Raw genomic sequence first — 14,134 nt, 5'->3', positions numbered from 1 at the left:
TGTGAGTGATAGTAAACTGGTGTCCCTGGCCTACGAGCTCTTGCACTTGGCTTTCTGGTCTTTGTACTCATGCTGCTATTTTACTCCATTGAAGCCCTGTTTCCTGAGTGGCATCTGTGGGGCAGACACAGTTCTGTGTCTTGCTCTGTGTTTAGTTGCTGACATCCTGACACTGTGACATTGTAACACTCCAGGAGTGTGAATGTGAGTGTGCCGTCCTGCATTTCCTTCCCCTCTGGATAGGCTGGTTCTAGTGTTCTCATGTTCTAAATAATGCTGTAATGAATATCTTCTTGATATAGAGCCTTGTGTTTTCCTTTGGCCAGTGTTTTGGGGGTGACATCACCGGGTGATCAGAGGAACCGAGATTCTATAAGCCTTTGCTGAGTGTGGCTGTATTGCCTTTGAACTAGTTACATGGACAGAAGGAGCTAAACTGGGCAGCTTTGTGGAGAAGGGTACAGATGGAGCCTCTGGTTGAGACACCAGCTAGGAGGTGGTTGCTGTGGTCCCGCTGTGCAGGGCTGATGCCCTAGACTCATAGTTGCTGATAATTGGAAAGGAACACACAGAGAAGAAGATGCAGGAGTCGCTGTGGCATGGTGAGTGATCTGATGATGGACTGAGGAGAACAAGGAATCACAGCTAAATGCGCCTGGGGTGTCCCACAGGGGCTCCAGAGAATGGCAGTGGGATAGTGTGGAGCAGGGTGCATGTGAAGAACCTTTGCCTGGGTGGACACGTGGGATGGGACGTGAAAGGCTTGCTTGGAATACTGTTTCACCAGCTGTGCTGAGCCCAGGGCCCAGTTACGCCAGAACACGAGCCCCTGAGGCTAGCTGGTGCCTTTCCCAGTTTACACTCAACCAGAGCCATCTCCAAACCCAGAGCTGGCACAGCTCTCGCTCCTCTGTCCTGGGGGGCAACCTGAAGCCTGTTCAGAAGGTTGGTGATGAGATTGCCGGGAGGCTGGACTGAGTTGGCAATAGGAAGTCTGGGCAAGTGTGAAGGTGGAGCTGAGCAGCTGTTGGTTGCGGGACCCTGTGTCAGGGGCTGAGGTTTGCGGGAGTGACAGACAGCTGAGGGATCTTGTGGGCATCATCAGGAGTTCTTTGCCCAGTGAACGGGATGTATGAAGACAGGACACACTCCCAGGGAAGACCTGGAGAAAGAGCCCCACGAGGCCCCTGCCGTGAACCTGGGCTGCATCTTTGGCAGGCCACGGTGATGGACGGAGCAAGGCCATGAGTGGGGGCACTGAGGAGCCTGGGATGGTGGCTGGAGGAGTGAGCTGCATGAAATGCTCAGGTTCTTGTGATGAGTTCGGGTCTGGAGGGCAACGTAGGGGTCCCATGGGAGGCTGAGGGCCTCACCATGGTCAGAGCTGCCCAGCACGCTGTGAATACTGGCACACTCTGGATTTGGGAGTTGGGGAGACTGCTCACTACACGTCTTGTTCCTGCCAGTGTGGACTCAGTCCTGGGACAATTGTGTGTATGTGTGTGTGTGTGTGTGTGTGTGTAAAGGGGCTGGTTGCTGTGCCTCCATCAGCCGGGGCTGGGAAAGCAAGGAGGAAGTATCAGCTGTGCACCAGGCTTCGCACACCTGTCATTTTATTCAGTGTTCACAACTGTCCCTGGGATTCCCCTTTCCTGCCACTCAACGAGGCCGTAATTGCAGATTTAGCTGCGTGGTTATTTGATTAATTTCTGTCTTCTCACTTGTCTGCAAAGTCCTCGAGGGCCAGGGTGTCTGTTTTCCTCTGCTCTGTATCTGGTTCCTGCACAGCGCCCACCTGCCTGGGAGAGTGACTCAGACAACCTTTGCTGAATGGGTACCATCACCCCCTGATGCCGTGCATCTCAGCCTGCTTCCAGTGATCCCAGCCCCTTGTGAAGGCTGAGGGAGAGGCTTGGGCTGCAGTGGGCTGACCTCCAACTCCTGGCCTTTACCTGGGAGGACCTGGATTTGTGGAGCGACTCTGGGCTGTGGCTCCTGGGTTTCGGGAGTTCCGTGAGCCACAGAAGGCTGCACCAGGCAGTGACTGCACGGCCGCGCTGGTTCTTCCCTGCTTGGGAGGTCCTTAAATTTGCCTTATCAAATACACATGAGGCTCTGCTCAGCGGAGGCCCAGAAGCCCCCATTCCATCTGTGTATGTTGTTGTATATTGTTACCACCATGGAGGGACGTTGTAAATATTTTCAGCTGAATGTCTGATTAATGTCTCTCCAGAAAGAGTGGCAGAACTGTAAGGAGAGGGTTTATTTAGCTCTCTTTCACCATGATGGGCATCTAATTCATCCCAAATGTCAATACATCCCAAGGTGCCAATCTAGACAGAAAGGGAAGCTGTCTGCAGAGCTGGGTGGCAGCTGCCTTTTCCTCTGTGCAGGGGGCTCAGACCTGCCCCCACCACCCTGACCCTCGGGTGGCGGCCCCCCATGGTTGGAGGGGGGACCCTGAGGGTTTCCCTACCAGAACCACTGAAGGGAAATTGTTCCCTGGGAAAATGGGGTCTCTCTACCAGGCTGCTCATGGGCCCCAGGCTTCTCGGGTTCTTGCCAGTCTGGCCGACTCCTGCCAGAGACCCCCTTCTGTCTCCCCTTGTGGCCTCCCCTCCCCTCTGGCTCGGTCCCTCTCACCCCCTCTTAGGTTTGGGATGGTTCCCAGCTCATCCACACTGACCTGTCTCTGCTTCTCCTGGTCGCTCTGTCATCTCTCCCACGTGGCAGGTGGCTGTCTCCATTCCCCGCCCCCACCATAGCCCACCCCTGCCCAGGCGGCCAGGGTTGCCTTTGCCCAGAGACAGTGGCATGTGTCTTTGGGGATGGACCCACTTGCTCCCCACATGTCCATTCTCTTGAGTTTCTTGGTTTCCTTCTCCTAGTCTCAGCCAGAACAGAATGCAGAGTGAGACTTTGCTTCTTGTCTCTCCCCTGGACCAAGAGTCCCTCCAGGGGACCCACTGCTCTGATTTGCTGCCTTATTCTCCGCTTATGTCACTCCTGGGTCTTTAAAGGAAGGAGGCAGATGATCAGTAGGTATCTATGATCATTAATTCTTTTAGAAATCTTAGAGGTATTTTACAGATGCCATCGTTAGATCCTTTTCATAGCTAAGAGACTGAAGCTTGGAGTGGTTAAGTTATAATAATAAAAGCATTTGTTTTGCTGTGCTTTGCGTCACGCAGTCCACTCTTGGTCTTGAGCTCTAACGAGCCCTCCTCTGTTCTGCAGATGAGGAGGGAGGGGAGAGAGATGGTCACTATGTGATGGAAGTGGGGCCTGGACCCCATTTGCCTGCACCAGCACCCTCTCTGCCCTCCATGTGCCCTCCCCAGCTTTTCTCCCTTGGGCAGTGAGCACGCACACCCAGAGAGCAGAGGCTGGTGGTGGGTATGGGTCCCAGAGTCATGTGCCCTGCAGGCGTGCGATCTGACAGCAACACATGCACCTCCAGCTGGTTTGGTCCCCATGCCACTGTTTGAAAGCAGAAGTGATGGTAAATATTTAATTGTGCTTCCACCATAACTTTCTGCCAGAACTCTCAATATGCTTTATAAATGCAAATAAGCACTCTCTTCTTCTCCAGGGAGATGTAAACCTCCTCAAATCACTTTAATTCAGCCCCCACCAGAGTGTAATGCCATAATCAGGAGCGCTCTGTGCCAGAAAAGAAACTGCCCTTAATCATATCGAGTGGACGGTTTATGGTTTGGTGGCCTTCCGTCTCCACGGCGGGCAGGATGCAGAGAAATGGATTCTTCTCGTTGCAACTTCTGTCCAAGAAGGTGGATGGAAAACATTATTTAGAAACAGATTCAATTATAGCCCTTGAGCAGGTAACTATGAATATAATGAACTCTTAGATCGTATTCATGGGGTTAGCAGAACAAACCAGTCCTTGGAAGATTTAGGAGGGAAAGCTGTTTCTTACTTTTGCTTCTGGACTCTCGTTCCCTCCCTGCCCATGTCCTTTGCTCTTCACTGCACTTCAGCATGATCCTGAAATTGGGGAGTGCCTCCATACACACTTTTATTGCAATATGTGCTGTTCTGGGGGGGCTTTGATGGTTTTTTAGCTGTATGAGCAAGATCCTCCATTCCAGGGCACTGCAGAGTCTGCAGACACCCATGTCTGCCCAGTAGGCCGCAGGCTGAGATTTGAGGCTATCAGCATCAGGATGGGAGGCTGTGTGACCCTGAAGAGGCACTATGCTATTCTGTACCCTGGTCCCTAACTCTGCCAAGTGGGTTCAGTGACTCCTGCTTCAGGCCCACCTGGCGAAGGCATTTTAATCATGGAGATGAATTTCTCCAGGGCCTCATGGAGTGCCTTTGGAGACATGTATTATGTAAATCTGGTGTGTCATTATGATCATTATTAGTGCTGTGAATTGGAGATGCGGGGGAGAAGGAGGGCTGCTCGGTGCAAGAACCAGCCTCCCCAGCTGTTGGAAGAATCGGAGGAGAAAACAAACTCAAGAAGTCTGTTCCTGTGCTTGCGTTCCTTCAGTTACGCGAGGGGCACTACTCTTGGTCCAACTCCAAGTGAGCTTGGATGGGCTAGTGAACCCAGCCCACTGTATTTGCTTTACTGCCCTGTTTGCAGCAAGAGCCCCCACTCCACTGGGAGGCAGAACGGCTGTCACGGTGGGCTATGTAGTGTCAGCTTGTGAGGAGGTGCCTCCCTGACCTGTTAGCACCTGCCCATTGAGATTCCCTGGACCCCATCTGAGCCATGGGTATAGTCCATGCAAGTCGTCATCGGGTGGTTCTGGGGTCCCTTCATTAGACCTGTTCTGGCCCAAAGACTCTGTCTGCTCCATCTATGCCATGTCCGCCTGGTGGGGTCACTCCAGGCCGGGGTGCTGGGTGTCCAAGGCCCTGTCACCTGGACAGACTCCCACCATCCCTTCTCTGGGATTGAGCACTGAGAGACAAGGGCATAGGACACCCCTTGGCTCAGCACAGCTCCTCGTTTATCACTTTATTTTCACTACTTTAGTCCTGCCCACAGGGTAGGTTTCTTCCTAATCCTTTGGTTTATGCCAGGAGTTCTTTTGTTTCCTAAGGGGCCCAAATTTCTGCATGCATGCTTCCCATCTCATGCCTGGAATAGAGGACAGAGAATGACTGTTCACAGAGGGTGGAGGGATGTTCAGGAGAAAAGGAACAGAGTAGGGAGAAACCGGAACAACGCGTCAATCAAGTCTGTGTCCTGTGCCCATGTTTGCTGAGCCGCCTGCTCAGCTAGGGTGTGCTGTGCCTGGTGCTTTGATACATGCCTTGGAAAGTTCAAGTGCATAAGATACCTCCACTAACCTAAAGGGCACCATTGTGTGATTTTGAAAGGTGCCCTTCTGGAACTCTGGACTCCCATGCCAAAAAAAAAAAAAAAACAAAAAACCAAAACCCTCACAATTATGTATTTGACCCATAGCTTCCAACTTAGGCAAAACTTAACTCAAAATAGATCATAGACCTAGGTAGGAGAAAAACCTTTGTAGTCTTGGGTTAGGGAAAGATTTTTTTTAGGTATGATATCAAACCATAAAAGGAAAAAGTTGATAAATTAGACTTCTCCAAAATTTAAAACTTCTGCTCTTTGAAAGATGCTATTAAAGGAATGAAAAGATAAGTCGTAAAGTGGGATAAAATATTTGTAGACCATCTGGTCTGATAGAGGACTTGTATCCAGAATAAAGAACCTACCAAACTCAACAATAAGGAAACAATCCAATTTAAAAATGGAAAAATATCAAACAGACACTTCACTGAAAGATATACAGTTGACAAGAAATCATGTCAAAAGATGCTTAATATCACTCTTCATTAAGGAAATGAAAATTCAAGCCACAATGAGATACCACTGCACATCTGTTCAAATGGCCAAAATTAAAAATGACTGACCATGCCAAGTGCTGGCAAGGATGTGGATGAGCTGGAACTCTCATACGCTCCCATGTAGTAGCCACCAAAATGGAAATGACAAGTGAATCGGTAGACAAAATGCAGTCTCTCCACACAGTGAAATACTACCCAGCAATGTAAAGGAATGAACTACTGATGGACACAAACGTGGTGAATCTTAATTATCTGAGCTAAGCCAGATTAAGAAAATATAGTCTATGATTTCATTTATATAAATTTCTGGAAAATGCCAGTTAACCTATAGTGACGAAAAAACAGATTAGTTGGTGCCTGGGGACAGTGACAGGGTGAGGCTTGGGCAAGAGGGAGGAGGGATTACAGAGGGACAGGCAGCTTCTGGGAATGACGGCTATGTTTCTTATCTTGATTGTGGTGATGGTTTCTTGGGTATAAATATATGTCAAAACTTATCAAATTGTATGCTTTAATTATGTGCAGTTTATTGCATACCATTTGTACCTCAGTAAAGCTGCTGTTTTTTTTTTTTTTTTTAAAAAAGGATTTCTCTGGTGGTCTCGTGATTGAGACTCTGCTTCCAATGCAGAGGGCACGGGTTCAGTCCCTGGTTGGGGACCAAAGATCCCACATGCCGTGTAGTACAGCCAAAACACGCAAACCCCTCTACACAACAGACAAACCCCCTGCAAACAAAAGGGCTTTTGGACTTGCTGATCAAAGCTCTAGTCAGGTTTTGGGGAGACGTTTCCATCGAGAGGTAGGGCTGACAGCAGTCAATAATGGATTGAAAAGGAAAGAAAGAAAAAGGAAAAAGGTGCCCTGTCTTCAGGACACTTCACTGCTATCTGCCCGAAAACAGTTGTAGTAAATATCAGCTCTGTAATTGCTACATGGTGCCTGGTGATCTTGGTGTATGTACTGTAGCCACCCTGGTGTCCCTGGGGGCTCATGGCTAAGTCAGGGTGTCTGTCTTTCCCTTATTGGCTGGAGGAATTGGTGACCAGGAAGCAGGCCCCTGGGGTGTGAGATGTGTGTTTGTGTTTGGGGTGAGGCCTTTGCCAAAGCTGCATGAGCTTTCAGCAGAGTCTTGGGAAGGGGGTAGCCATGTATCTGGGCCATGTATCTGGGCAAAAGGACCTGCAGGAGGACTGAGTGTTGGGGCCAGAGAAGTTGAAGGGAAATCAGCTGAGAGTGTCAACATGGATGCCTAAGGGGAAGCAGAGGACAGGAGTGGGGAGAAAGGAGTAGGGAGTCACAGGTCAGAAGGAGGTGGCTGAGAAAGACTTGCGGAGGGAATTAGGTTTGGCTATTGGGTCAGCATGGCCTGTGGAGAACACATAGGTTGAGTGATGTGAGAAGATGCCATGTCTCAGCGTTAAAGTGATAAGTAGGCAGATGACGTCACATACCATCCCCCGGGTGGCTTGGGGTCATTCAGTAGAGCCTTAGTATCAGGACACCCGAGATCTGCACCTAACGCTGCCACGAGCTGCGTCCTCCTAGCAGGCCTCTTCCCCTCAGCTGTAGGCTTGGCAGAGGAGCCCAGGGTTCCTAGCACTGACATTTATAGTCCTAAGTAACTTCATTGTCCAGTAATTCTTCTGACGCACCATTTTTTTCTTTTTTTTTGACCTTCAGAAACTTTAATGGACACCAGGACGGCTACTGCAGAGCTGGGCTGGACCGCCAATCCTGCATCAGGGGTGAGTGTCAGACCGTCTGTCCTCCTGTCCTGATGAGCAGTCATGGGAGCAGGGCCTGACTTGCCCCTCTGGGATGTGGATTACAGGTGTAAATGGCTTTGTCCATGGCCCATCCGCAGAGAGGCAGCAGCAGGTGGCCAAGGCCTGTGTGGGACTGGGGCCAGTGGCTGTCAGTAGTTGGGTGTTCAAGTCAGTGGTGATGGGGAGGACAGAGATCCAGATGCCCCTGGGGCTGAAGAGGGTCCAGGGCATGAGGAGGAGCTCGAGTTCAGAAAGACTGAGGCACTCTTTCTCCTGGCGCTGCATTAGAGCAATGTTCTAGATTCATTTGTTCAGTGTTCATGCACCTGGTCAGAATCTGTAGCTGCAAAGATGAATACTCTTGAGGAGCTCATGGCCTCCTGTGGGATCCACCACATGCATGAATGAGCTGAAATGTATCCCTCCTGGGTGGCAGTGGGGAGACTGACAGGTGTGGCACAGAACTGGGAGTGAGACACTTCAGAGGGAGGCAAGAAGCCTTTACAAAAAAAGTACACTCAAGCTGGGCTTTGGAGACTGAGTAGGAGTTTGACAGGCAGTAAATAGGGAGTCTGGAAAGACATTCCAAGTAGGAGGAATAGCTGGTTAAAAGGGATGGGAGTCATGAAACGACATAAGAACAAGAGTCTGTGTGTCTGGACCATGGGAGGGTGTGGATAGTGCTGAGGTGGGGCTGGGCTGTGGATTGGGCAGTGCGCAGCGTGGGGAACTGGGACTGCCCTGCTGAGTTAGCCATTTGGCTTTATCCTATAGGTAAAGGATGGATCTTGTCACACTTGCTGACATGATTGTAGGGAACAGTTGAGAGAAGGCTCTTGCAGCTGTCTTGGATGGGTCAGAAGCATCAGATTAAAATGGGACACTCAGGACAGTTGGAGCAAAGCTAAGCAGGAGGCCTTGGCAGCATTTGGCAGTGGGTGAAGACATTGGGGTGGGGAGAGGCAGAGGGAGGAGGTGGGATGGGATTCACATCTCAGGCTCAAGTGGCTGGCTCTCTGTGAGGCTTAGTCATAAAAGGAGGGGACAGGGGGAATGTATGGACTCTTCATCCCAGCGAGGGGGTGAGGCAGGGGCAGGGTTAGCTGGATCTCCTCATCAACCCTACACCTCCTCTCTCCTCCCTGCCTTTGGTCACCTCCAGCCTGTGGCCTCAGGCCCCTCTGCAACCCAGGGTGTGAGTCACAGCCAGTCCTAAGACTCTCGCCTATGTCTTAGGGACATTGGGATTCAGGCCCCAAGGCAGACTGAGGCCTCACCTGTGCTTTCTCCCCGGGTTCTCACTTCTGGGTGCAGGCATGGAGCCTTGCGGTAGCAGGGAAAGGTCTGGGGTGAACTGTGTTTCCCAAAGTGTGGCCACGAGCAGGGGCCAATCTTGCCCACACTGACAGGCCCAAATCCTGCTGGGAACACTGCAGGCCACCAGGGAACGCCTCCCACTCCCACTGGGGACCTCATGAAAGCTGATGGTGCAGCAACTCTTCAAGCGGCCCAGACATTAAGGACTTGCCCCTCTTCTACAAGTTACATTGTTAGTGGGAGCTTTGCATGTTTTCTCCCGTGACTTAAGTCATTGATGTGACTTTTGGTTCATTTTCTCCTTGATTTTTGTACATACCACCTGTCTTCTTTAAACTTCTGAACTCCTTCCCAAGGCAGATGGTCCTTTTGGGAAATATTCCAAGTTAAGAGATGCCGGGAAGGGGATGAGAAGGAGTGAGGCAGGAGAAAGCCAAGAGGTGGTCTTCTTACAGAAGCCCAGGGAGAGGGGTCAAGGAGGAAGGGGACAAAGGTGGCAGGTGCTGCTAGGCATTGGATGGTGCACTGGGCTTGGTTACAAGGACCCTGTTGGTGCCACATGCTGATGGTTTCAGAAGGGACCAGGGTCAGAAGCCAGAAAGCCGGACGTGGAAGGGTCAATGGGAGGTGAGGCGATGGAGCAGCCCGTGAGAGGAGGGAATACAGAGCACGGGAGGCAGAGGGAAGGGAGGCTGTGGAGGCAGGTGCCTCTCAGGGGCCGGGATGCCTTTGTTGTTGAAATGACAGGACAGAGAGATGGGAGGACTCAGGACTGGTATAGAAGCTGTAAAATAAGAAGTGTTTTAATTTCCCATCTTCTCTCTGAGGTTGGAGGGGCGGTTGGAGGTGGGGAGTCTTAAGTAGCAGGTTTTAGGAGGGAGAAAAGGTTGGGAGGTAACTGCCCATGCTGGTAAGTTGAGAGAGTCTGGACTCTTTGGAAGAACTGTGGCTGTAGTAAGGACCTAGTTGAGGTCCAGGCTGTGTGTGTGTGACAGCCCCAATCAGGGGTACCTGGAGGCTGTGTGGCAGTGGAGTCATCCTTACTTACGCTTATGTGAGAATGGTGGGCCTGGAGGGTCAGGAGCTGAGGACATTGGCAGGAGGGGGTCAGCATCTTGTAGCGTGACATCGCCCCAAAAAGAAGAGTGAAGCCAGGAGCATTGTGACAAAGTACAGAGGCTGGGGCTCTCAAGGAGACTGGAGGAGGACTCGAGGCCGTGGCCTTGAATCAGAGTACTTCTGGGTGATAAAGGGTCTGGGGAGTGGGGCCAGGGTCCGGCATTTGAGAAGCCAGGAGGCTGGGTGAATGGTCTGCATTTTCCTGGGATCCAGTAGGGGAGGAGATGAGCCCCGCCCCAGCAACCCAGAAAGAGAGCAAATTGTCCCTCAGATGGCCCCTGCAGTCAGGATACTATGCGTACCGAAGATTTTGATGTGTGGGTGGGCATTGTTCTGGTAGCCTGTGGGTCTCCAGGGAACTGGTAGGCCTGGTCCAGAAAGGGTACTATGATTCTACCAGGGGGCCCAGCTGGCATTTCAATGAACCCTATCCATGCATGGCCTGTGAGGTAGGCTCCCCAGAGAGAGGCCAGGAGAATTCCTTTTATGGTTTCCCTGGATTATCTTCACCCTTGTACTCAAGGACTGCCAGATGCGGGAAGGATTTGGACTGCCCACCCACACATAGCCTGCAAATTGTTTTCAGTTATATCTCTGGAAAATGGATTATAATATTGTGTGTCAAAACCAGAAAGTATTTCTGCTCAAATGGCAAAATGTTGCTTTATAATCTAATTGCAGCTTTAATTTAAAGCCTTTAGGTTTAACCTGTATCAGAGGCCACTTGGTGAGCAGAGGGAGAAAATAACAAATATATTTATGAAGTAACAGATGCTGGGGGGATGAGGGGCTGAGCTCCCATCAGAGGGCATCCCAGGACCCTCACCCATGACCCTGTGAACTCCACCCTCCTCCCTTGGGCTGCCTTCAGTTACCTCTCCCTAACCCTTCTTTACAGTCCTGCTCCAAAAGGGTCCTGACCTTCACATGTTGATGTGAAGCTCTGGGCAGGAGGGTGCTCTGAGAGGTCCTGTGGTCAACACTCAGGGCGGTGCTCAGCTGCCACAGGGCTCAGTAAGTGCTAGTTCTCATGGTTTCCGTGGTCCGCCTTAACGGTTGTCCCCCTTCCTGGAGGGGTTTCCCGGGTGGCTCAGTGGTAAAGAATCTGCCTGCTAATGCAGGAGACGTAGATTTGATCCCTGGGTCGGGAAGATCCCCTGGAGAAGGAAATGGCAAGTCATTCCAGTATTCTTGCCTGGGAAATCCCATGGACAGAGGAGCCTGGCGAGCTACAGTCAGTGGGATCACAAAGAGTCAGACAAGACCAAGTAGCTGAACAACAACCACTGTGCCTAGATGCTGCCTGGTCCTCTCCCCTCTTTTCCTTTTTCCCTCTCCCCCTTGCATCCCTGTCTGTCCCTCAAGTATCAGTTCCTTTCCCCTCCCCTCGGGGAGCTCTCTGGGGTGCCCCTCCCCACCAGGATTCCATGGTAGGGGCCCTTTTCCTAAAGCAGAAGGCTTGGTGCCAACTCCTAACTGTCCATCACTCTATGAGCTAAACCTGCATTGATGTGTGCTTCCTCCCACTGGGCAGAGAAAGGAGTGGCTTCATCTCTGCCCCTGGGCCAGCAGGGACAGGCTTCAGTAAATGTTTGTCGGCCACATAGAATGAGGAAGGAGCAGTGTGTTCATGATGCTTCTTGCATCTTCAACACAGGGTTCTGAACTCAGGAGATGCTCAGTTTAGGTTTATTGTAGCCCAGTAAAATGTTTTTTGTAGATCTCCCAATACCCAACTGATTGTCAGTATCTTTTAAAGAAACTTAATCAGTGATACAGATAGAGCTACCTTTCCTGCGATGAGCATGATGGAGAAGACCAGGACACTCTCCAGAAGGTCCAACTGCTTTCACATACTGGCTGTGATGGATAAGGAAGGCAAGCTGGGTCCCTCTGATAGTGAGGCTTATTCACCTTGCTTGTTGGAAATCCAAGCAAGGCCTTTTACTTGTGCAGAATATTGCCAGGGCTCCTTGGCTATTTGCACATGGGCAGCCGACAGCCTCTGTGTGGGAGTCTGTGACTGTGTAACATGTGGCCGCCGTGTGCATATCCACAGATCCTGAGTTACCTTGAAAGAGCACTTCACGGGCTTCCAGACTCCACCTCCATCTGTGCTACCCTGTGGAGCCACCTTCTCACAACCTGTGACATGTTCTGTTTACCACATTAATATTGGCAAATCTTCATCATGGGAAGGTGGGAAGGTTGACAGAGGAAAGATGCAAGAGTCTGGAGCCAAACCTGATGAGCCTTCAGGTTGAGCAGGCTGGGTGTGTGTGTGCCTGTGCTCCGTGTGTGTATGTCTGTGTGTGTGTGTGTCTGTGCATCTGAGTATAAATATGTGAAGTGTGTGTTTATATCTGTGTGCTGTGCTGTGCTAAGTCACTTCAGTCATGTCCGACTCTTTGCAACCCTATGGACTGTAGCCCGCCAGGCTCCTCAGTCCGTGGGATTCTCCAGACAAGAATACTGGAGGGGGTTGCCATGGCCTCCTCCAGGGGATCTTCCTGACCCAGGGATTGAACCCATGTCTCTTGTGCCTCCTGCTTTGGCAGGTGGATTCTTTAGCACTAGTGCCACCTGGGGAGCGCATATCCAGTTTTATGTATGTCTATGTGTATGTGCCTGTGTGTATATGTACATCTGAGTGTTTCTGTGTGATATGTGTGTGTGTGTATTTCTATGTGATACATGTATGAGTGTATGTGTTTGTGGGTGTGGGTGTATGAAGTTAAATGAGCTGATTTCACCTTATGCCTCTGCAGGTGGTTTCCAGAGTTCTGGAAAGATCTTAAGTGATGAGAGTATTACTGGACTAAGTGGAGAGCTTCCACAGAGGCCAGTGTGTAGGGCACAACCCTCATTTGAGTACCTGTGTATGTGTCTGATAAATCAACTCCTCAAACAGGAGGCACGCCCATGAGAGGGGCACACGGGGGCTGTCCTTCCCCACCGCCCTCCTGAGGACCCTCCTGGCTATTCCCTTTCCCCATTATCCAGTTCCAGGCACCCTCACTGGCTGCCACATCCTGGGAGTAAGGACAGCACACTTAGGAGAGAAATCCACTCCGATAGCACCCCATTTATTCCAAGACTAAGCAAAATCAATAGAAATTTAGTTGGCCTGATAGGTGTGAAGGTTATGGTGCAGCAATGAAGGCTTCAGGCCCTGGCATCAAATAATCTGGCTCCTGTTCCTGCTCTGCAGTTCCCTGGCTGTGTGATCTTGGCCCGTCACCCAGACTCCTTTAGTCCCAGGGTCTCCTCTGCTCAACAGGGTGAGGATGGGAACGAGTCCGTATATGCGACTGTGTCGACAAAAAGTTTTCCTGGGTAAACACTCAGAAAGTGTTAGCATAGTACTCACCCTCTGGAGGCCTGGATTTTCTCTCTTCTTCTTTTGATGACTCAATCATGCTAATTAAGACAGAAAAGCCTGAGCTAAATTAGGCAAATCCAGGAGACATTTAGCTCTGGGCAAAATGATTTTGTGAATGGAGTTGTATGGTGTTTGAATTTCTGGCCATTGCAGGGGCAGGAGAGCAGAGGAGAACAGAGTTGGGCATCCTTTTTCAGACTGGTACCCCTGCCTGGGACTTGGGAGCATTGGAACTGGTCACTGATTGCTGGGAGCCACGCTTCAGGATCAGTCAGGGTTTCCTGGTGGCCAGGGACAGAAAAACGCAAGTCAGTCTTAAGGGAGGTATCTTGGCTCATGTGAATAAATGGTCCAGGGGCTGATGTGGCTTCCTCTGTGGCTGGGTGCAAATCCTTAGATCAATCTGTCTCTCTCCTCATCACCTTTCTCCTCTCTCTGCTCCCCTGGTGTTGGCTCCTTGCTGAGTTTCCTCTTGGTCATAAGAAGGCTGCAGTGGCTCTAGCTCTTACAACCTCATCCATCATCCCCTGGGGAAGAGCCAGTACCTCCTCTGGAATCCCCCAGCAGAAGCTCTGGAATTAGCTCTGAGTGGGCCTGACTATATCAATTTGGCTCCCACACCTGCCCTGATCTAGTCCCTGCATCCAGGAAGTACTGAGTGGTACTCTCAGGTCCTTTGTTTCAACCCCGTGCTGGGCTG

At 50.8% G+C, this 14,134-nt stretch overlaps 1 protein-coding gene across 1 annotated transcript in view; it reads left to right on the top strand.

Annotated features, from left to right (window-relative positions):
• Positions 1-14,134, top strand: part of EPHB1 (EPH receptor B1) — a 454,292-nt gene that overhangs the window by 128,076 nt on the left and 312,082 nt on the right. The window contains exon 2 of the mRNA XM_069564777.1: positions 7,531-7,595. Within this exon, the coding sequence (XP_069420878.1) occupies positions 7,531-7,595 (65 nt within the window). The remainder of the gene's footprint in view (positions 1-7,530; positions 7,596-14,134) is intronic.

The sequence above is a fragment of the Ovis canadensis genome, chromosome 1 (assembly GCF_042477335.2).
Source record: "Ovis canadensis isolate MfBH-ARS-UI-01 breed Bighorn chromosome 1, ARS-UI_OviCan_v2, whole genome shotgun sequence".
NCBI lineage: Eukaryota > Metazoa > Chordata > Mammalia > Artiodactyla > Bovidae > Ovis > Ovis canadensis.
Note: the sequence above shows the minus strand (reverse complement) of the source record. Positions and strands in the feature narration are given on the sequence as shown.